Source organism: Fusarium vanettenii (genome assembly GCF_000151355.1).
Source record: "Fusarium vanettenii 77-13-4 chromosome 3 genomic scaffold NECHAsca_2_chr3_3_0, whole genome shotgun sequence".
Taxonomy (NCBI): domain Eukaryota; kingdom Fungi; phylum Ascomycota; class Sordariomycetes; order Hypocreales; family Nectriaceae; genus Fusarium; species Fusarium vanettenii.
This window is the reverse complement of record NW_003315880.1, coordinates 2,336,464-2,359,280: the sequence shown is the minus strand read 5'-3', so window position 1 is coordinate 2,359,280 and position 22,817 is coordinate 2,336,464. Positions and strand designations below refer to the sequence as shown.

Below are 22,817 nucleotides of genomic sequence, written 5' to 3'. Positions count from 1 at the left end.
CCTTGGCCTTTTATTTAAATCACCGTGGCGAGGGAGTCCAATCAGTTGTCCGCTCAACGATGCCCTCATTGACAGGCCATAGGAGAATCAGTGTCCCACAACCATGGAATGGGATACGCACTGCCAAGGCTGGGCAACGAGATGTGCAAACGACGTGGCAGCCGCAATCACTCAAATAACAAGACTATGTCGATCTCTGCAAGTGGAATCGAATCATTCGTGTTGAGTGCTATACCTGTACCAAACCCTTAACGCTCCCTTTCCGTGATGAGATTGCTCTCTATACCTCTAATAAGGTTCCCATAACTCCTCTCCGTTTCCAATATCCCGAACTTCCCTGACCTGACTATCCACCCGCGCTCTATCATATACCCAAGTGTCCCTACCGACTATACCAAACGCCCAGTACCAAAGAACGCGTCTGATGAGTCCAATGATGCATTGCTGCATCTAGATTCATGACGCTGAACTTCTTTGTCTCCCTTAGTCCGCAACGCTGTAGTGTCTTCTCACAGTCTCGGCCAGCTGCCCTGGAGGTTGACACTTGGAGCATAGCCTATGGCCCCTAGGACGACGTCAATATGCAGGCTCGACGCGGTTGAAGATGGGAAAGATGCAGATGTGGTGGAGAGCGTACCAGAACTCGGGCGGATCTACAACGTTGGGCGTGCAAGGCTTCTCGTTCCTCTCATAGTTTCGACACCACTTTCGAACGACCCAGGCGTGGTGTCTGCATCGAAACTCGACCTGAGAGAGTTGTCAGTATACAATAGACGACAACGGGTAGTCGAGAGTATCGAGGAATCACCTACATAGAAGTAATCGCACATTGTATAGTATCACAACAACAAACAAAGTTTCAATGAATGGCGATCGTTCTACCTTCTCGAATGATAAATCTTTGCTCATTCCACCTTTTGTTTCCTCCCCCCTTCCCCTTCTACCTCCTCGCAGCAAGCAGCAGCAGCCGCCCCAGAAAGTGCAGATATGCTTGGCATGGGCTGCGCGGTGAGACGGGCTTCTCGGTCACCGGGGGGAGGAAAAAAAAAAAGAGGGCACATCACACACTCCCTCCCCCCCCCCATGGCCTCAAATTGCTTCTGCCCGGAGCGCCATTCGAGACCAAGCGATGCAACATGCAACGGTTGGCAAGGACGCGGCAGACGAATCGGGAAATGTTGTCTGAGAAAATATCAGCCCCGAGTGCGGGTCGAGTTTTCTCTTCCCCCGTGGGGAGAGGAAACGGTCTCTTTTTTGCTGTGACTGTGACGTCTTTTCTGCTGGGATTGTTCGAGTATCTACAATGAGCAGGGGATTATTTAAACGAGGTCAGATCATGCGAGAAAAGAGGAAATCTCTTGATCTTTACTGGAGCTTTGGATGTTAATATTGTTGAATATTGGATGCAGTGATTCATTCTCAACGTCCGATATTCAGCTCACCGCGGTCTCGGCTGATTCACTGGGCTGAGTGAGACCTCTTGTCTCGAGGGCCGGGTATCTCTTGTCTCTGAGCTTCATTGCTTCTGCCAAGGTCAAACAAGCATACCAGCAAACCATGTTTACTGGGACTACCTGTCCCCAATCCTTCTGACCCCCCGGTCGTGGATGAAACAGAGCGAACCGGTGGCGGATCACAGGATCAGATCGAGAAGATGACCCGCATATGGCTTGAGTCCAAGGGAGAGGTTAGGTCTTGTTTTCCAGTGGAGCTCAGCCGCTAGGATACAACCTCAGCCCTCTGTGGCTTCCGCTGGCAGGGGCCTTCTCTTCACCTGTGGCGCTGCAGTTCGCAGGGGGTCCGTCCCCCTGAAGCAAGCCTGTTGCAGGTAGCCCCAGGTGCTGTCCCGTCCCGTCTCTGTCATCGTGATGGAATTACATGTGACGATAACCTCATGCACCTACACAGTTCATCCTCTCACCCACTCACGCCGCACCGTCGCATCGCCCACTCCAATACAACGTCCCCTCGCTCGGCTAAATACCTTAGATCCCGTCTTTGACTCCATCCCACACGTGAAATAAACCCGTCGTCGTCAGCGGCCCATCAGATAGCGGCGATAGGGCACCGCACAGTTCGGGCGAGCTCCGACGGCCACTAGAGTTGGCATCGTCGTCGTCTGCCAAACCCAGAGCGGCAGCGCCAGCGCCAGCAAGGAAGGATGTCCTCTTTAAGTAAGGACCCTCCCTCTCCGCGTTTATCATGACGCTACCCTCTCTTTTTTCCTGTTTGTCTTTTTGAGCCTCTGTGGGGGGCTGGTCGCGTTTGTCAACCTCATTTCTGCTGAGATGCGACAAACTGTGCATGGTGCGATCAGTTGGAACCGGTGTTTGGCTTAAGTGAGCTTGGCTTACTCTGACTTGGAGAAATCTCTTGGATACATGATGAAATGAGAGACATTGCTTGCTAACATGGACTTTCTCAAACCTCAAGTTGGCAAGGCTCGAAAGGTGAGCGACGTCTCATCTCCACCCTCAAGAATGAACCCATGTTGACACTCACCAGCCTAAATTCGAGCTTCATCTCAAGGTACATCCTCATCCATAGCAGCTCAGCAAGGGACATTAACTTATCTCTTCAGATCTACGACCTCAACAATGTCCCTCTCGTCTCGGGACAGTCATTCATCAAATGGAACCTCGCCCACTCCATGAACGCCGAGCATCGCGGCCGCACCGCAAAGTGCCCCATCGCCAACCACAGGGTCGACTACAGCTTCGTCACTCTCGTGCCTTCTATCCGCATCTCCATAGACCGTAACAATAACCTCGCCGAATGTCCCATCGAGTTCGAGGTGGTCCAGGAGTTTGGTATCTCCGAAAAGATGACCCTTGGCGTGGTCCGCCTCAACCTCAGCGAGTACGTCGAGGAGAGCGAGTCCTTTGGTAAGGATGTCGCGTCGCCTGGTCGCATGCGAAGCGGCAGTATTGGTGTCAGCCCGACTAGGAGCGCGACAGGACGCCCCCGCCGTGATTCAGATGTCGTCGAAGATGGCATCGTGAGGAGGTATCTCATGCAGGACAGCAAGGTCAACAGTACCTTGAAGATCGGAATTCTTATGGTTCAAGTCGATGGCGAGCGCAGCTATGTTGCTCCTCCTCTCAAGACGGCCCCCGTGTTTGGCGGTATCGGCGGCATCATGGGCGAATCAGTAGAGGACGACGCCGGACGTATGTTTGGGTTTACCCCTTGATTTCGTGCATTTAGCTTGACTGACATTTCTTGATAGCCGTTCCCAGCATCTCAAAGTCACGAGATACCGCGGAGCTTCAGGATCTCTACCGCAGCGTCCTCGCCGCCTCATGGTGCCGTCAGCCCTCTGAGCTGTCGGCTGAGGAAGTCATCGAGGACATCTTTAGCGGCGGCAACGGCTGGAAGACTAAACCACAAAACGCCTCCCCGGACACAGACGGCGATGATGATTTTGACGACGACTTGGATCATCGCGATACTCTTCGTCCCCGTGACGCTCGTCGTGCAACTCACCTCAACGTACATCACCACCACGGCACATCTCCCACAACGGCGTCCTCACCAACACATGCTCAGCCGAATCACGGCCCCGTCGGCTCCTCCCATCGGCGTTCGTCCAGCAACTCGAGTGATAGGAGCTTCTCGACTGTCACCGTGACGCCCGCTAACCGGCGCAAGGGGGTGCGTATCCACGAGCTGGACCACTCCCGCAGCCTCGCCAGCATGGCCTCTACCATGTCGCTCAGCAGTGATGTCCTCCGTGAAGTGGGCTTTAAGGGGACCCGTGAGGTGAGGGAGGATGACGTTCGAAACGATCTCGTCGCCTGGAGGATGCCGGGTGATCCACAGGTCATGTAGACGACGGGCATAGGGAGTTGGGATGGGCGCTGGGTATATATTGCGTTGGAGAACATAGTTTGAACTGTACCATTATTACGAAAGGGTTTCAACAGAGGAGTACAGCATTGATCGAAATCTTGACTTTTTTGAAATCTTGAATCGTTTCATTCATCCCTGGCGTTCCCAATTCAACGGAACTCCCTCTATCTGTGTCATCTAGATTCTACCAATAAAACCCGTGCTTTTTGTTTTGTGTTAAAAAAGACGTCCATTTCCATCCATCCATCCTTCCTCTCTCTAGTTATATACCCCATTCGTGAAAACAAAGGAATCATGGCGCATGTGTTGATGTTGGGACTATTTTTTGCTGATAATGCCGTTCCTGTTTACAGGCCCTGGATGTTTCCTCGCACACCGCCCTTGCCGCCAACCTCCCGGATGGTCACGGTGACGTCGAGGTCGGCCAGGACGTTAATCGTGACCTCGACCTTGCCGTCGGCCTTGACGCCCTTGAGGGCGGCCTCAGCGAGGAGGTTGCCGATCTTCCACACCTTCTCGCGCTTCTCCTCCTCCTCCTCATCCGAGTCAAAGTCGGAGTCGTCATCAGAGTCCTTCTCGGCGTCCTCGGCCTTGGCCTTGGGTTCGGACTTGGTCACCTTGATGTGGGTGCCACCCTCGACAACCTTGATGATCACATCACCACCCTCCTTGGGAGCGGGAATGCGGACGACACGTCGAGCAGGGGCAGCGGTCTCGGCGGGCATGATAGGGGTGAAGACGTCCTCACCATCGGCACCAACGGTGATGACACCAATGGCGTTGGAGATGTGCTTGACAGTGGTGACGGCGGGGTGAGTAGACTGCTCAATGTCGGCAGCCTCGTACTCCTGGATGAGAGAGGCCTGGAGAGCAGCACCACGAGCCAGGAGCTCGGAGGGGTTGATAGCGGTGGCGGAGGTAGCGGGGGCCAAGATGTTGGTGGTCTCGGGGAAGATACCGCGGAGGTTGTTGGCGATACGGGGAGTGTGAGAAGTACCACCAGACAGGATAACCTCGTCGATATCGAGGACGTCGAGGCCGGCCTTCTTGACAACACCCTCGATGAGGCGGTTGAAACCCTCAAACACCTTGCGGCCAACCATCTCGTATCGTATCCTGTTGATGGTGACAGAGAAATCGAAACCGTCCGCCAGACTCTCCACGCTGAACTGAGCGTTGCTACCGATGCTCAGGGCTCGCTTGGTAGCCTCAGACTCGAGTCGGAGCTTGGCGAGACTGCGGGCGTTCTCTCGGGGGTCGATGCTGTGCTTCTTCTGGAACTCCTTGGCGAAGTGGTCCATGAGAGCCTGGTCCAGGTGGACACCGGCGTATTCGTAGTCGTGGGCAGTGGCCAGGATGGTGTACATGCCACCGCGCGAGGCGACAACGGCAACATCAGAGCGGGTTCCACCAAGGTCGGCAACGACAATGATCTTGTCCTCGACGGTAGCCTCGGGGCGAGCGTCGTAGGCCAGGACGGCGGCAACGGGGTCGGAGATGAGCTGGAGAACCTCAATGCCGGCATTGTTGGCGGCCTGGATCAGGGCCTCTCGCTGCTTCTCAGAGAAGTTGGTGGGAACGGTGATGACGGCAGAGGTGACCTTCTTGCCCAGGTAGTCGGAGGCAGAACCGACGAGACGTCGCAGGTATCGGGTAGCGGCCTCGGAGATGGAGACAGTGGAAGCCTCCTCACTGTCCTTGTCTTTGACAGTGAAAACGACAGAGCCGTCAGCATCCTGGGGGTGGGCGGAAGCGTGAGAGTGGGTAGGGTCGATGGCCTTGAACCTAGGCGCTTCCAGTTAGTATGGCTTCTACAGGCTCGATACAATGGCAAAGGCGTACTCTTGACCAAGGAAGTCTCGGAAGTTGGCGATGGTGTTGTCGGGGTTGCGGACGAGGAAGTTCTTGGCCTGGCCACCATAGTACTCGTCACCATCAACGTAGGAGAGGACGGTAGGAATCTGTCGGTCTGTTCAAAGAAAAGTTAGCCACCATTCTCAAGCGCAAACATAGAATGCAATTAAGCAGGCTTCAAGACATACCGCCGTCCTCGTTGGCAATAACCTCAGCCTTGTCGTCAACAGTAAAGGCAATAGAACCGTTGGAGTTGCCAAAGGTGATACCGATGGCGACTCGGTCGCCAGGCTCAGGGCCCGGCTTGGCACCCGCGTTGTCACTCATGTGGTCGGCTCGAAGAGAGATGTAGTCGAAAGAAGAGGAAGGGCGTAAAAAAAAAAGACCGGGTCGTCTTTTTTTTGCTCGTCGTCGACTTTGAGGGTTGTTTGTGAGTGAAGTTTTGGTTGGCGATGGTGGTGGTAGTGGGGTTTCTTTTCCCTCAGGGAAAAAAACTGCCCGCTAATCGCTAATCGCCCACATTTTTCTGGTGGCAGCCGAGTACGTACCGCTCTTATCGTTATCAGTGCCCCACCACGAATCCGTCCTCATGTTTTCTACGGTTGCGAGGCTGTCTGAGGCTGTCGCATCGAGAACTCTCCTTTGACTATCACTTTAACAACGAGCTTCCCACAGCAGAATACGTCCAAAATGGCCTCTGAAGCTGTATTCGTGCTGCCAGGCGACAACATTGATCCGTCTCACATCCCCTCACATCCCAAGAAGCCTCTCCGTCTTGGTCCCGGCTTGCGCCATGTTCCGCCCAACGACATCGTTCCTACAATCGCCGGCCAGCTCGTCACAGACCGACAGAAGAATGCAATTCGTGTAGAGAATGCTCGAGGAAGGGTAAGAACTACTTATAGTTCAAAATACGCAAGACGCCCGAGCTAATCGTCTTCAGTACACCCCCCGTGTCGGTGAACTCGTCATCGGAACCGTCCAGCGCAGCGCCGCAGAGATCTTCTACGTAACCCTCTCCGACTACACCGCTCCCGCTCTCCTCCCCCAGCTCTCCTTCGAGGGCGCCACAAAAAAGACTCGTCCTCAGCTCGTCCCTGGTGCTCTCGTCTACGCGCGCGTCGCTCTCGCCAACCGCCACATGGACCCAGAAATCGAGTGTGTGTCGTCTTCAACGGGCAAGGCAGACGGGCTAGGACCTCTGACCGGCGGTATGCTCTTCAACGTGTCACTCGGAATGGCTCGACGCCTCATGATGCCAAAGAGCGTGCAAGAAGGGCGCATCGCGGTGCTGGAGGAGCTTGGTGCTGCAGGACTACAGTTTGAGACGGCAACAGGACGGAATGGCAAGTTTTGGGTCGACAGTGAAAGCACAAAGACGGTTATCGCAGTGGGCAGAGCAGTACAAGAGACGGACGAGAAGAGGTTAGACGTGGAAGATCAAAAGAAGCTTGTCAGGAAGATCATCAAGGAGTTGAGCTAGACACATGCATATGGGGAAACTTGTTGCCAGTTTGGCTGTTCTTATCAATTCCTCAGTTGTACAAGGCTGTACCAAAATAGATACCCGAGAACGAATACTCCTGGTCCATCTTCTATTAGACAGACGGTCCTTTCTTCCCTTGCCCAAACGCCCTTGTCCTACACGTCGGTTTGACGCTTCTTTTTTTGGTGGACCGGTTGCCTCCAATACCCATAGACGCTGTGTTGTAACGAGAGTAAGAATCAAGTCGCTCTAAGAAAACAATAAAGTCAAGTAAGTGGTGGCCCAGGACAAGGCTTGATATCCGGATAACCTCTCCGTTCTCGCTCAATGTCCCAGCCATGCAAGGTTCTAATAGCAATCCAACGCCAGCCGTCCACGTTCGTTTTTTTCGAACAAGTTTTTGTTCCTGTCAGGTAAAATTAATCCTCAAAAAAATCTCCAATTCTTCAATACCACTGTCCTCAAGGAGGCAGTAATTCGCTCTTGGCGATATTGGCGGGCGGAAACGGGCCAACAAGCCTGTCCTACACGCCACTCATCTCATAGTCGACCTCTTCGGGCTCTGGTAGGTTGATGGGCGCCACGTTGTGAATCTTGGTCATATGTCGTTTCCAATTGTCTTTGCGAGGGAACCCCTTGCCGCCTTGCTTGGAGTAGTCGCAGCCTGGTACTGAACAATGAAACTTCTTCTTCTTTTCGTGGCGATCATTGATGTGTCGCTGAAGATGAGTTTTGGTTCCGAATCCTTTATGACAGTTAGGGTAAGGACATTTGTGATCCCTGGTGTGATATCGCTGATGGTGCCTGATAAAGGTTAGCTGGCTTGTCGCCGCGACGGAGCGCAATACACTTACTTGAGCTTATGCGGCTGGTCAAACACCTGGTGGCATCCAGGCTCATCGCACGCATAGGCACCGTTCCTGGGGGACAAGTTGGTCGCGCCGTTCCTCGGTGACACACTGTGTTGGTAGTCGGATGAATTAGCCACCGAGTTGGGGGATGGCGTATCAAGCTGTGTAGCGGGAGTGTTCAAGGTCGAAGCATTGGTAGAGGCGGGACCCGGTTGAGGAGTAGAGGCATCAGAGGGATAGCTGGCGTGTCGGGAATTGAGGTCAGGCAGAGGACTTAGATGAGAGTGTGAGGGAATCTCATCCATCTGCACATCTTGCATCTCGATAGGCTCTTGCTTGAGCACCGACTCGTTCCGCGTGGGTGTAGGCGACTGGATGATCGGGAGGGGTTGAGGATTGTTAGGAGGCAGCGTCAACGGAGAGGGCGAGTCTGTTGGCTCTTCTCGATGCGATGGACCTTCCGGCATAGGCGACGCTTCTGGCACAGGGCCAGGGTTTGGTGATGACTGAGCCATGTACATCTGGTAGTCTGTTCGATGCCATACCTCGCTTTCAGTTGAGGCTGGCATAATATCCATAGGATTCACCGTACCAGGAGCGGGATTAGTAGGCGGGGATTGAGACGCATTGAACTTGAAGGTGGTCGGCGGGGAGTCTGGAGGAGTTTGCACAGCCCCCTTGGGCAGGGTAGACGGGAGAACAATCGGGGAGCCAAGAGCCTGGCCAGAGGGTGCTGGCAACGACTCGCCGGCTGGGGGTGTTATTTCGGTCGGAGATTCAGTGGGATCACCTGCAGTTGTGATTCGTTGCAAAGGACCATCGTGAGTAGATCGAGGCATATCGGGCGCATTCTCAGGAACATCGGCGAGTGAAAGCGATGTTGGCGAACCCATGGACTGATCTCGCGTGCTCTTGCGACTAAACATGAGCTTCAAGTGGTGCCGCAAAGAACTACTTCCTGATAGAGTCCGTTGGGGTTGAGCGACAGGTTCAGGTTCCGTAAACATGCCGAATGCTTCTGATGGTATCGATGGACTGTAGTAGTCGGCGTTTGTTCCGCTGAGGACGCCATTATGGGCATCGCCAATGGATTGGGGCATGTACTCTCCATCGTAAGTGTCGAACGGAGTTGATCGGGGTATTGAGTCGTTGGCAACCTGGGCGTCGCTGGGGCCGAAAGAAGGAGGTATGTTGGTGTCGAGCCGAGGCGCGTGGCCTGGATGACTTTGAGCTTGAGCTTGTCCGTTGGGCTGTGCTAGTCCATCATGATGACCCCAGGGCAAGTCCTTGACCGAGCCATCTTCTAGTCCACCACGGGTGAGCTCTCTTGAGGGCTTAAACGAGTCCTGCGAGGATACATGACGTTGGTCGTCGACAGCGGTGCCGCCCGAGGTTGGAACCTCAGCCGTCTCAGGGTCGCAAATACCAGAAGCGAGTTGCTTTCTTCGTCGTCGGTTGCGTCGAACGACAAAGGGATAGAGGCAGAGGGCGACGAGACAAACGCCTACAACGACACCGACGACGACGCCGGCAATACCTCCTTTGCTGAGGCCGCGCTTAGCCAAGGCTCCCCTCGTAACAAGATGATCCATCACATGGCGCTTCCTCCAACTTAGACCTGGCAAAGCTTCCATCGAATCGAAACCCGCCGAGGTCGAGGGCGCGCGCGTGGCGAATGCGAAAATCGAATCGGGGCCCAGCAACAGCAGGCAAGAGCTTGCGGAAGCTGGTGTTTTGTGGTTGAGAAGATCGAATGCTGATAGCTCTCGGTACTCGTGTGCTGGATTGGATTGGATTGACGGGCGGGGCGGCTGGCGCTGTTAGGTGGTTTGGGGCGTCTTGGGAGGCCGCCGCCGCTCTCTATGCTCGGCGACAGAGGAGAAGTGAAATGGGGCCCGTCCTCTGGCGAGAGGCTCGTGCTTTCCCGAAGGGTTTGGGGATGGGAAAGGAAGCAAGACAGGGGGAAAGGGGGATATAAGTTTAGAGACTCATGGCATCATGGGGAGAAAGGAAGAGATGCATGAGGTGAGAGGCCTACGAAGCATGGCACGACCAAGTAAAATCCGGGGGCGGTCGGTCGGTCGTCAGCAGGGCAAGCGCCGCCGCAGCGAAGCAGGAGCAGCGCAACGCACCGCACAGCAGCGCCGCACCTTCCCCAATGCCCAGCTTTTTTTTTTATCGCGCCTTCCTACCAACCGGTCTCTCTTCAGGGCCCTTTCTCAGCCTCCCAACCACTGCAGAGACGGGGCCGAGCTGCTGGACACAGGCGCGTCATGATTGGGTACTTGGGCAAAGTGGGCCCCGCTTCCCGGGCGGCGGGCACCCGAAAACCCCGTTAGGTCGGGTCTGAGCCACAATTGCCCAAAACTGCTCCTTTTCTCTTCACTCTCCACGCCCCCCCGCGTGTCTGGCGTGTAAATGTTTCCACTTGGCTTTGATTCCCTGATGAGATGATACGAGAGAAGAGGTTGGTTTCATGAGCTCGCTCTAGGCACGTGGACAAGAGCACGAAGCACCGAGCTGAGTGTCCATCCTATCCCTGTCTGCGAACAAAATAAGCAAATAAGCGCTACCAAAAGCTTGACTCCGACTTGGCTACTGGGAAGTTGGCCTAAGCTGCTGCGACACTGATGGATTCGCTGCGGGTTTGGTATTACGACTGAAGCAATCAACTGCTGCGGCACAAAATATCGGCCCGTCCGTGACTTCACGACTGCCGACGATGACGCTCATCCAATGAGTACCATATATCGCAGGTTTTTATTCAGTATTGTCCACCTTAGATGTCACTTCAACCTCCGCGGCCCTGGATCCCCGACTTCCCGATATCGACCTACGATGCGCTGCTCACCTGTAATGTAGCTTTGACCACGGATTGCTAGCCCTACGAGGCTATGCCCATCTTCTGGTTTCTTTTCTTGAACGCGACTTCTCAGGAAGCCGTCAATTGACATTTGGATCCGTCATAGTCTCGGCTGACCGCAGCACGTATCTGCGAGGCGTTGGCCCAATGCTGTCATCCCCCAACTACATCCAATCGCACATACCCGCGTGGTGATCGTACGGATATCGATGAGATGCCCTCATCTTTACTCGCAATTATTCAATCCGACCTATAGGTGGTATGATCTTGCTCGGTTTCGATGGTCAATGGATCGCCACTTCGCGCATTGTCTTGTTCTAGGCCTCGCATCAACATCTGGGGCATCAAGAGTTCTCTGGCCGAGTAACATCCGGATTATCCAAAGGGCATCGGGTCGGGCTTTTGCCATCTTCCCGACTAACATCAAATAATACGCGGACCTGGAGACACCAAAAGACGCGGCCTTGACACCAATCTCGCTATGTGACATGCCAACCAGGCCATCCTTAGCAATTCCTCCGTTAGCCCCATTATTGGCATGTGAGAATTATCTTGAAAGAAGACCCGAATTCGTTCAAGGCAATCCAGGAATCCCCTCTCAAAGTCACCCACATCCACTTATTAGCCTCAAACATGTTTCGATACCATCTTGGTGTCGAGGCCGAGGCTGCGCCACAGCCACCGATCTGCAATTGACACACATCTTGGCCCTTGTCCCACTGGATCCCTCGTGCAGCAAAGTGATACCCTTGTCTTGGCGTGCCCTCTCGCGCGTTTGGGGGCTATAATCTCGCGTCGCTCTCCCATGAAACATCCTTGGACCTCCGGCCTCTCCGTTGGTGTCTCCATTGTGCGTCTTGTCTTGTCCAGGTTTGGTTCCAACGCGACGCAACCGATACAAAGCTAAGCCTCGGATGCCTCTCACTGAGGCCTCATGGCGATTGTCTCTTCATGATACTGGCCAACAGCTAATTCTCCGAACCCTACCCAGTCGTGTGCCATCAAGACGGGTCTTCCCCACTGCCGCGCCCTGTCTCCAAGTGGCGTGGCCTCCAATGAAAGCCCCCTGCGTTAGGAGGCACATAGCCTCTAAGTTAGCATCACCACCTCAACTTTGTTCCAACATCATAGCATTCACAATGGGTGCGATATCCTGTTGTTCAGACAATACTGTATTCTTTCGATCAAGGACATACATGCCTCTGTCTATCAAACTCGTGCTCTCATCCATTATAGAAAAAAACAAAGCCAACTTGCAGAATCAACCAACCAAACCAAACCAAACTGATCAGACAATTTATCGCCATTCTCCATGCCATCCGCATCCACAACCATTCTCTATCCTCCTGATCACTTCTCAACATTGATTGAAAACAGTCTCTTGTCCGCCACAGCCTGATCCCAGATCTTGGAAGTGTACTCAGCTCGAACAGGTCGACCTCGGCTCATACGCCAAGTCATATTGTGATGCATGACAATCACCTCAGCCTGTCGAGCTCTGCTGATTGCGACATTAAGTCGCTGCGGCTCATTCATGAACCCCGCCTTCGTAGTTCGGACCATGTCGAGAAACACAACATCTGCCTGGTTCCCCTGGGCTTTGTCGACAGTCATGACCTCGACTCGCTCCTGCCATTTGGCGGGCCACTGTTTGACCTCCACCAAGTACTGGCGCATCGCGGCGCTGTAAGGTACCTGAATCATGATGGTCCCAGGCTTTGTCGAGTCTGTCAGGCTCTTGAACTCCGAGTCTGTCAACAGCTTCTTGACTTCGCCGACTACCCAGTTGTGGTGAGCGGGGTTCCAGAAACTGCTTCGGTGAGTCTCTTCTCGACTCTGTGTCAAAGCGATGACGGCGCGGTTCTCGTTCATGTTCTTCTTGCCCTCGCCCAACTTCTCGAGATATCCCTTCAGGTATTGTACAGTGGCAGGATACTTCTCGGCCTCGGTGTAACCAGAACTCATCTGACCATCGTAGAAGAGAGTGGAGGGAAGTTTGTGAAGATTACCGAATGCACGCTTGTTCACCAACAGCTTACTGTTGATTGCGCCCACCATATCCGCCCGAGCCATGAGACTCACGCGCATCTGTTCAGCATGAGGGTTGAACTTGAGTCCCTTCCTCTCGGCGTCGCGTCGGTCGCCGCTCTTGACAAATGGTCGGGTTTGCTTGACATCACCGGTAAGAATCCAGGCGATTGGCTCGAAGAAAGCTATCGGAATCAGTGTAGTGAGCTCTCGTGCATGAGGGGCTTCATCGATGAACACAACATCAGGTCGGAAGAGCTTTGAAAAGTTACCGTATGCTGCAACAGGTGTAGTGGCAATGAAGTCTGTCTGTGCGAGGACAGCACGGTACAGCATCGAGACTTGGCTCCGAAGTGACTTCCAATCGTTGTTGGTCAACACCTCACCATCATCCATTCTTGCCAAGACCTTCTTCAAAGGTGCGAAGCAGTCATGTTGATGTTGGGCGTAATATTCCCAGGCCTCCTCATCTAGTGTAGGGGCTTTGTTGGGGTTTCGCTCAACGTTGGTGTGTTTGGCGAGGCTTGCAGTTGTCAAGAACTTCTTGGTGAAGTCTGGGTCAGAGCTGGAGTCACCGTCCTTGTCAGATCCAGATCCGTTCAGCTTTGCGCTGTTTCGCATCTCGTATGGCCATCCATGCATGCGAACGATGCGCAGCTTCAAACCTGCAGCCTTGCAGAGATTGAAGTAGCGATCCGCCGCATCGTCAACTGTCTTATTCAAGTCCACAACAAAGAGGATAGGACTATGGCGCTTCTTGGATCCAGGACGGCGCTTGGACTGGATCATTGCGGAGACAATCATGTTCCACTCTGTCTTTCCCGCACCTGGGCATCCATTGACGAAGTAAAGACCATTGGGGATCTTGGTCAAGCCATCAAAGGCGGCACGATGGTCTGCGTTGAATGACTTGAAGCGCTGAACGATAAGGTCCGGGATCCGATGACCTGGGTACAAAGGATTCTTGAGATGGGGAAACACTTCGTGAAGGTTGTAATGGGTCCTGAACGGGGTCTTAAGGTCCAGTATCATCTCAAAGGCAGCTTTCGCCTTGGCCGAGAGTTGTCGCTCCTCTAGTCGCGGCTCTTCAATAAAGCGTCGCATAGCAGCGAGTTCGGCCTCGTAAGTGTTGGAGTATGTATCCCAGGTAATGGTGATGCTCTGACAATGCGCTTCATCCAGCTTGAGATTCGGGAAGTCGTCGAGGGAGGAAACGGATTGCATTGTGCCCATCAGATCGAGCTCAATGTGTTCTCCATTCTTATCCTCCCACGATCGGGGCACGTCAACTTTGAAGGCAGCGCATCTGGAGACGGCTGAGTTCGGGAGATCCTTCGCGTCTTCGTAAGGGTTGGGAATGCGTGTCGCGTGGAGGTGAACGAGGGAGAACACTCCGTTGGCGTTCTCAACGGTGGCATCCATGTCGACAGTGAAATGATCAGCCATGGCAGGGAAGATCATGTCCTCGGTCATCTTGGGGACCTTGACAAGGAACAACCAAGACTTGGCAAACGAAGTCGTGAGACCGGGGATAGGGGCGAGAGGCCAAGACTGGAATGGTGTGCGCTGCTGATTGAAACGCTTCAGAATAGCCTCTTCGTTCTGCATTTCGATCATGGTCCCCTCTTCGTGTCTCCAGACATAAAGGTCTGTGACGGGGAACGTATGCATAGGAGCGACGGTCTGCGCATTCATAGTTAGCGACCGAGAAACTAAAGCAGAGTCGTGGGTGTTTCTGTCAACCTTCTCGGAGACCCGCTGAGTCACAGTAGTCACGACGGACATTGTGAAAGTAGGAGGAAGGCGGGAAAGTGGGAAAAAGAATAGAGAGAAGAGAAGGTCAGATGAAGATAAAATGGGTGATGGGTTTCTCGTGGTCTCGAGTGCCTTCAGACAACTCGATGAATCGATGGTTGATTGAAGTTGAACGTGTGAGAAGCTGTAGATAAGAAATCTGAAGTCCTGAATGATGGTGAAGGAGGGAAAGAGAGAAGAGAGGCAGGAAGGTGGGAGGAGGGGACTTTATGTTCAAACGAGGAAGGCAGTTTGCACTGCGTTTGCGCGTAGGCTGCCACTGTCAACACCGTCAAGCCCCAACACTGTCAGATTCATGCACATGCAGGTGAGGGAAAATCTAAGGAGAGTTCTGAGAAATATCCTTCTATTGCCTTCGAGACAGTGAATCACAGCTTGTTGAGGGGAGGCGGTGCACGTACACACGCCCCTGAGAGGCACCCGGCAAAGGTGTAAAACGGTGTCTGGTGATGATTCACAGTCGTTGTCAGGTCAACAGCAAAGGTAAAATGGAAAAATCAATCAAATACTTTTCGTGACAGCTATGTACCGGCATCTTGCCTTTACTCGCAGCTTCCATCGGCCTATGAACGTGTGCCAAATACCATACTCATGCTCAACCCTGCCTCCCCCAACAGATAGCCATCATTCTGTAGCCTAGAATGGGCCTCCCAAACACTGACATGCAGATGTGATACCGCATCGAACATTGTGGAAAAAGGTCAAGCCAGTAACTTTCCATCTCCGTGATCCCAATTGAGGGGAGTTGTTGGGGATTAGGTCAGGTCGATGACCACGCTCCCAGCTCGCCAATCGGTTCTAGCACCTTCGTTGCTGCCCACAGGCATCACGCTCCCTTCCATCATCTCCGGTGAACGGTGAAATTCATCTTCAGAGACATCAGTGAGGTTGGTCGTCGAATCGGTGTCGTCATCGTCGATGATAACAGCATCTCGGCTGTCGTCGTAGGGTAGCATGCCATCTTCCTTCAGAAGCCACTGCTCGATGTGCTTGTAGAGGACGCGGACTGTGTTGGGGGGGAAGGCATTTCCAATCTGTCTCTTGATGGATGTCATGGTTCCAAGGAATTGATGGTTTTTGGGGAAACCTTGGAGGCTCGCATACTCTCGCAGAGTCAGGTTGCGTGTGCCATCTGGGTAGTAAAAGTCACCTCCACGGGTGGTGATGGTTCCGGCAAGACGATTCGCATCGTATGGAGCTCGTCGGGGCTGGTAGTATTTCACGTTGTCAAGGTCATGAAGATCATCGCCTGGTCGGATGCCTCGAATGGCCTTGCCAATGCTGTTGTAGGGCAACAAGCCGGCTTCCGGACCGTGAGTAGGCTGAGGGAAAGGAGGAAGTCGCTCCCCTGGAGCGGCGGCAATGAGAATCAGACGCTTTCGGTCCTGTGCTGCGCCCCAAGTGCAGAGTTTGATAACTCTCCATCGCACCGAGTAACCATGCTGCGTGAAGTCGGCGAGAAAGGAGTAGAAGTATTCGGCGTGACGGTGATGTGTGAGGCCAAAAGTTTGCTCGACGGTGATGATACGAGGTCTGAGTTTCTTGAGCAACTGATTGCAGCTGTAGAGAGCAAAGATGTTGTCGTCGTCTTGGGCCGACGCGTGGGTGTGGGCAGGGGAGAAGAATTGGCATGGAGGGGAGAAGTGGAGGACATCGACACGCATGTGTTGATTGTCGAACGAGAGAAACTCATCAAGAGACATCTTGAAGAGATGAGTGTCGGGGAAGTTTGTTTCGTATGTGTCCCAAACTTCTGGAGCTTTGTCGATTGCGTATTGGATTTTGAATCCAGCCATCAGAGCTCCTCGTGAGACTCCGCCCGCGCCTGAACAAGAGTCGAAAAGAGTGTACTTCTGGCCCTTGGCTCGGATCTTCTTTTGCTTGATTCCATTGTCGTCATCAAGGTTTATGCAGTCCTGTTGGGAATTGAAGGTTGGCGCCCATGACCCTCCTTTAACTCTGGTGCCTCGCCATTGGTTGCTGAGGACTTCCTCAGAGATTCGATACTTTGGTTCGAGAACTTCGGACTCGTGAACGCGAACAAAGGCTTCCCCAGTCTGTCTCTTTCGGCTCCCCTGTCCGATGAAATAGACCTCCAGCTTCTAACGGCAGGTCAAGTGGGTAGACTGTTTCTCTGGGCGGCGTCTTGCCTCTCGGTGCTCAGGGTGGAAGATTGTCCGGTTGAAGCGGGGATAAAGGGCGTTGGTGGTGAGAAGGGGATAGGGTTTGATGACGGAGGATGGGCCGATATCGACAAACTCTTCAGATGCACTTGGATCATCTTGGTTGTAGGAGAGCAGCATGCAAACCTCGTGAGCCTTTCTGGGGAGCTTGCCCCAAGCCGAGCGAAGTCTGGTGAAAGGGATGCCGCGGATCTTGATTTCGCCGGAGTCTGTGCACCGAACCACAATCTTGACGAGGACGAATTGGACAAGGTAGTCTCCTGAGTCGAACTCGTGAACTTGGAGAAACGTCCCAGGCTGGATGGTGTAGTTGGCCACCCGCACTTTTTCAAGTGCAAATTCGTCGTCATTGAGAAGATGGTGGCCTGAGGTTCTCAAGTCGACTGTGAGGTCAATCCCTCCCTCAGTCGTCGTTCCGAAAATTGGTGGTGACTCGTCCGTGATGGTGCAAGACGAGTCCCGCCGCTGGCGGTCACCACACCCGGATGGCCTCTCGGTGAGGAAGCAAACCTCGTCCTCTTGCTCGAGGTTAATGTAGGATGCTGGCATCCTTTCGATGAGGAGCCAAGGTGAACCCAAGGCAGAGAGAGTGATGGGGTCTAGATTGTTGAGTTAACTAAGTTAGGCAACCGTAGATGAAAGCATAAGGGAAACATACCTTGTGATGCTGTGTGATGTGATGTGGAAATAGAAAGAAAGGAAGGAAGAAGGAAGGTGAAGGAAGGCTTCTTCCAACCGTGTGAGTTAACTTTGCGCCTGAATTCGGCGGATTGGCTACCTCATTGAGAAGTGAATGTTGAAGGGGGGCGCCAAAGGCGTTTGCAGTGACGGCTCAGAGCTGCATAGGTGTTGCGAGGGCAACGCAAAGAATAATAGGCGAGAAACGGTAAAGCAAAGGCAAACGCTAAATTTTCGGGGTAATAATACAATAAAAGTTATAATGGCGCAGAGATTGCGCGCGTTTGAGAAAAAACGCCGAGCAATTGACTAAGTTTGTGATCAAAGTATCTATCACTGCCCCCGTTTGCGCGGGGAGAACTCAACTCTTTGTTTACACCGTGAGGTCAGATTGAACATGGCATTTATTACCTTGCAAACAGAAGGAAGGAATTACTCAATCTATAAGTCGCCACTGTTTGATTGCCTGATATTGGCGTGACATGCTTTGTTTTTTTAACATGACAGAAGTAACCATGAACCCCTGAGATCGCTGTTCCAATACTCTGATGCCTTGCTTCAGCCTTTTTCTATCGGATTACGTTGCTTCAGGTTAGACTTTCTGTATATACACTCCCCTCAGTACCCTGAGTTAAACGAATCAGTGCCCTAACCTTATCCTGGAGTGGAAGTTTGTTGATGACGAAGGGCCGAGATGCTTCTACCACCTTTGGGAGATGCGGCCAGCTTCGAAAATAGTCCTCCGCGATTCCAGAATGCTTATTTACGCAATGATGATTTCTAGTGTCTTCCTTGTATATTGGAGCCTGGGTGTAAGTCTTAAGCCTAGCTTTTGTTGAGGTTTGTGTTGGCTGCTGCTCTGGTCTCCATCAAGGTCGGAGCAACTTCGACAAACAAAGATGAAGGGATCTGGTTGGTATCGAGAAAGGAAACTGCCCGTGTTCAGATAGGGGGGGTAAGCGAATCTGCATGGCATCTTTCATCGATATTTGCGATTATGGAAACTCCCTTGTGAAATACACATGCCTCTGGCCCTGAAGTTCATACCCATCCTCGACTCGCTTCCACTCTCTCTTGGTGGTGTCGACTTTGGATCCGCTGGCATTCACAAAGTAATACTTTCGCCCCAATACATGACGCTGAATCCTCACTTCCTTTCGTCGACCAGAGCGCCGAGAAGATACAACCACTGTCCCATCATTCTGATCCCCGGCCTCATTGACATCGCCACTACTGACACCCTCTTCGGTTGTCGCGCTGGGATTCTGGGAGATAGCTTCGTTGAGAGGAACTCTAGGCTGGCTGGACTGAGGCATAGGATCGATGGCTTGACTTCCTGGCGGCCGAGTGTAATCATGCTGGGATGTTACACCGGCCTCAGGCGGCATTTGGTCTCCAGGAAATTCTCTCCTGGCCCTATCAGGATCTGGCTCCTGGTAGGAATCACCATCGGAAAGCCTCTTTTTGGTAGCATCTGAGGTGTTGTGGACATAGCCTTTGTCTGCGCCGCGCCAGCTGTCGAGACTAGGATACGAATAGTCGATCCATCTATCCCCATTTGTAGCCATCATGGCCAAGCACCAAAGAGCCAGTTTAACAGTGAGGCGTCCATTTCCATGAGATCCCCAGGGAATAATTGCGTATTCGGGATTACAAAATTCCCACGTTAGGGGATCATCGTCCTGATATGACGAACTTGACGCCATGGTACTATCCGAGGTGTACCTCTGGTGAATAGTGGTCTGTCTTCGTCCGCGCCCTTGGGCCAAGCCAGAAGTAGTAGCTTGTCGGGTGAGCCTTAAAGGCACGCGATGTGTGTCGGTAATAACAAAGCCATATCTGGTCCTGGGTGCCAAAACTCAACCAGAGCAGCGAAATCCCACCAATCGTTCGTTCTCACTCGTTGACAATAGGCTCAAGATACCATGAAGAGCTCTTGATCCGAACATCGAAACGCAGTTTCTTAGTTGGTAAAGGCATCTTTCTTCTGCATTCCGTCTCATATGGCGTTTAGTGTGGTGCTGGGTAGGTAGGTAGGTCGGTATTGGAAGTGAGATGGTCAGGTAGTAGAGGCCGATGTTCACGTGATATCCCAGTTCACAACACCCCTCTCTCCTTACCCACTCCAGCAGCCTTCAACTTCCCTCCGCACCGCCTCTCTATCAATGTAATCATGAACCATGGTCTTTCCCGGCCTCGCATAGAAGACCATATCGCTCGGCTTCGTGCTGCACAACTCTACCGACCCCCTGTGAACAAAAGACAAGCAAGGGCGCAGGCGGCCCCATTTCGCGATGACGAGCTGATGGAGGGTCCGCCCAGTTGTTCCGCAGAAGATTTCGATTTGCCTCGGCTGCGGCGATGTCCTTTTGACCTGGCCGATATTGACTGGGAATCCTCCTCTCGTCTCGGTGGTGGACTTGATGGGTACGTCTGGAAGGTGTGGTTCAAAGGGGATGGGCCCTTTGTTCTGAAAGTGGTGAGCGAGTCTGGTCTCTTGGTTCTCGCTAGGCACACCAGCTTACTCAATTAATAGTTTTGGGATGCCGAGCCGCCTGAGTTCTACCACTACTTCGCTGTGCAGCGGGAATGTCAGAACGCTGCTCTCCTTCAAATGATGAAGACGGCAGTGAAGCAAGCTTCAGCGGATTCAGCTTCGATTCTCGTCAAAGCTAAGCCTGAAACCAAGTATGATGCACTTGATAACATTCACGCCTTTTCAAATGAAGGGCGCGACCTATGGGCATCTGCCGAAGCGTCAGAGGTTACCGCGATAACCTCGATCCCGCGGATGAGGAACTGTTACGGCTGGTTGAAGTTCAACGGCCAGAATTTCCTTGATATGCCTCCGAAACTATGGGCACCAAGTCTGGTTGTTGACAAGATCAATCGCGACTTTTCCCCCGACAAAGAGTATTTTGCCATTGTTTACGAATTCGTCGAGGAGGGTGAAAACGATTCGACGACGGTGGAAAAAGTCGACGAGTTCTTCTGGCTTTCTGGCTTCGGGCATAATTCTTCGCCTCTCGAAAAGAATTGGAAGAGCGGAGTACTCATCGATCTATCGGATATTGTTCATGCTGGTGGCTTTGGATGGTCTCCGAAATCCTACGGGGCAAGGCCAGCCAACTGCATTTTGAGGCCATGACCAACGAAACTGAAAAGATAGGGTGCAATACTCGCTAAGCGTATCAAGGCAGCGGCGCTGCTTGGTCGTGTTGGGTAGAATTGAACATCTTGAACTGACGTATCCGCTCAACCAAGGGCTGAAAACTTGCGTGGGTTGATCAAGTGGAAGGTTGGTGGGACCCATAGACGTACGACAAATGTTCTATGCTCGGTGACCCTAAAGCTCTACTTAATCGCTTTATCGAGACTGTTGTCTCAAGTCAAGAGAAGTGGCTCAGCGCTAGTTCTTAAAGTATGCTCCCAGTCCAGGTCAACACCATCATCCTCAGTCATCAATCGCAAAGCCCAAAGTTCCTCAAGCACCTCGAGGGCCCTTGAAATATTACGGAACCGGCGTTTTCGAAATGAGCTTTGAAGCTTCCATCTAACGGCCTCCATCTGGCCACTGTCCGTGACTTCACCTCCCGCGATGAAGAGGGGAAATAGGAGGGAGGCTTCACCAACGTCGTCAGCCGGGACTCTTGCAACGCTCGTAAGAACGCTTGAAACCTCTGCGTTGATTCTGTCTTGTAGAGTGGTCCATGACAGATCAACATCTGTCATGGCTTGTTGGGCAAGCATTTCGCTGTGTTGTGGGCACTGTCGCATGTTTCGGTATAGATGTATAAGAGCAGCTCCACGGTAGGCAGAAGCCACAGCCTCAAGAGTAGGAGGGGTATCATCTGGACATCGCCAACTTTTGAGGGCATCCTCGATGGCCAGATATTTCTGAAAGCGAGTAGGAACCTCGGACTCGGCCGCTTCCCAGCTTAGGCTGGTGGTTTGGGCAATAAAAGCAAGTATCGCCGAAGCAACGCCTAAGTAGGTGTCGACTTCGTCTGTGATACCCTCGAGATATCCCGCGTCCAGTAAAGGCTTGGTGCCGAGAGTCACACTCCCAATGATATCATGGTATGCGAAATTGCGCAACACCCACCGGCCTTCAGAAGTAGCTTTCAGGGCATCAGGTCCTCGTCCTGCCTGGTGTTGGGCCGATGAGATGAGATGTTTTGCACCGATTAGGTGGTTATACCAGCTCGAGTGACTTCCCAAGCACACCTCAGAAGTTAACAAGATGAGAGAAGCGGAGAGTGTAGGCTCAGTAAGGGCAGGTTCGTCTGCAGGGAGGCACACCACTTTTGACAACGCTTGCAGGGCATTGGACCGTGCCTCAAGTGATACGGTGGTATAAGACGGATCCAACGAAGATAGGTGACCCGAGGCGTAGGCGATTAAAGCTTCGGCAAGCGCCGGTGACTCTATGGCCATGGGTAGAAAGTCTTGAGTTAAGTGAGCAACGAGTATCAGAATGGTAGACAGGAGATCTTACCAGAGAGAAACGAGTTGTTGTGCTTGCTGACAGTCAAAAGCTCTGAAAGAACTTTGATATAGTGATTCATGGCATGGCGTCTCCTCAGTGACTCCATCTGGAGTGGTAGGCAGGCCAATGGCCTCGCTAAGGCCGTCGACTGTGGAACCGGCTGAGGAAGAGTCTCCTTCGCTCTCCCACTCTCTTCCGTCACGGAACTCCGAGAAGGAGGCACAATGCGACGGATCGGATCCCGGATGCACTCGAGATTAAGCCTGGCGCATGCCCCGCATATTGGAAACGTGTTTTCCACGCATTTCTTTCGCCTGGCTACCAAGTTAGCGTGTTGTTATCATTAGAAGAGCTGCCGAAACTCTGCCCGGCAGAGCATGACCTGAGCTGGAAGGGCAGCCTGGGGCTGTATGCTAACCTGTACCTGCAGGTTAAACACCCTGTCTTGTCATGCTTAGAGCCTTTCCTCCTTTGCAGTGTTTTCTCTGGCATCTTGGGGTTTGAGGAGTCGTTGCAGTTGGTTGGAAGGGTGATTGAGTGTGGAGGCAGATCAAAGACCGAACGAGGTGTGGCGACATGGCACTTTTTGGCGTCTAATTGCACTCAGCTATGTTGCATTAGTCATGACACTCTGGGCTCACGTACATTCCGATAGTCAAGCTTAAGCCATTTTTATAAAGAGTTTTCTCGTCAATTATTACCTATCTAGTTATCCTAT

The 22,817-nt window shown here is 52.8% G+C and overlaps 7 protein-coding genes across 7 annotated transcripts; 3 read left to right on the top strand and 4 right to left on the bottom strand.

The window, feature by feature from the left end:
* Positions 1 to 2,411: 2,411 nt before the first annotated feature.
* NECHADRAFT_35440 (uncharacterized protein) lies at positions 2,412 to 3,831 on the top strand (the record flags this gene model as incomplete). Its single annotated transcript, XM_003053156.1, has 3 exons — positions 2,412 to 2,450; positions 2,582 to 3,170; positions 3,230 to 3,831. The coding sequence occupies 3 exons, from the start codon at positions 2,412 to 2,414 to the stop codon at positions 3,829 to 3,831; spliced, it is 1,230 nt and encodes a 409-aa protein (XP_003053202.1).
* Positions 3,832 to 4,199: 368 nt separating this feature from the next.
* Positions 4,200 to 6,033, bottom strand: NECHADRAFT_35556 (uncharacterized protein; the record flags this gene model as incomplete). Its single annotated transcript, XM_003052661.1, has 3 exons — positions 4,200 to 5,637; positions 5,695 to 5,821; positions 5,895 to 6,033. 3 exons carry the CDS (start codon positions 6,031 to 6,033, stop codon positions 4,200 to 4,202), a joined length of 1,704 nt encoding a protein of 567 aa, XP_003052707.1.
* A 363-nt stretch (positions 6,034 to 6,396) lies between these two features.
* On the top strand, positions 6,397 to 7,189 carry NECHADRAFT_35712 (uncharacterized protein; the record flags this gene model as incomplete). The annotated part of the gene is made up of 3 exons (XM_003053155.1): positions 6,397 to 6,594; positions 6,650 to 6,826; positions 6,890 to 7,189. The coding sequence occupies 3 exons, from the start codon at positions 6,397 to 6,399 to the stop codon at positions 7,187 to 7,189; spliced, it is 675 nt and encodes a 224-aa protein (XP_003053201.1).
* A 527-nt stretch (positions 7,190 to 7,716) lies between these two features.
* Positions 7,717 to 9,677, bottom strand: NECHADRAFT_36483 (uncharacterized protein; the record flags this gene model as incomplete). The annotated part of the gene is made up of 2 exons (XM_003052660.1): positions 7,717 to 7,996; positions 8,047 to 9,677. The coding sequence occupies 2 exons, from the start codon at positions 9,675 to 9,677 to the stop codon at positions 7,717 to 7,719; spliced, it is 1,911 nt and encodes a 636-aa protein (XP_003052706.1).
* Positions 9,678 to 12,256: 2,579 nt separating this feature from the next.
* NECHADRAFT_35401 (uncharacterized protein) lies at positions 12,257 to 14,605 on the bottom strand (the record flags this gene model as incomplete). The annotated part of the gene is made up of 1 exon (XM_003052659.1): positions 12,257 to 14,605. One exon carries the CDS (start codon positions 14,603 to 14,605, stop codon positions 12,257 to 12,259), a length of 2,349 nt encoding a protein of 782 aa, XP_003052705.1.
* Positions 14,606 to 15,504: 899 nt separating this feature from the next.
* DMT2102 (uncharacterized protein) lies at positions 15,505 to 17,481 on the bottom strand (the record flags this gene model as incomplete). The annotated part of the gene is made up of 2 exons (XM_003052658.1): positions 15,505 to 16,851; positions 16,984 to 17,481. The coding sequence occupies 2 exons, from the start codon at positions 17,479 to 17,481 to the stop codon at positions 15,505 to 15,507; spliced, it is 1,845 nt and encodes a 614-aa protein (XP_003052704.1).
* A 2,302-nt stretch (positions 17,482 to 19,783) lies between these two features.
* NECHADRAFT_77957 (uncharacterized protein) lies at positions 19,784 to 20,758 on the top strand (the record flags this gene model as incomplete). Its single annotated transcript, XM_003053154.1, has 2 exons — positions 19,784 to 20,089; positions 20,147 to 20,758. 2 exons carry the CDS (start codon positions 19,784 to 19,786, stop codon positions 20,756 to 20,758), a joined length of 918 nt encoding a protein of 305 aa, XP_003053200.1.
* Between the last annotated feature and the right edge of the window lie 2,059 nt (positions 20,759 to 22,817).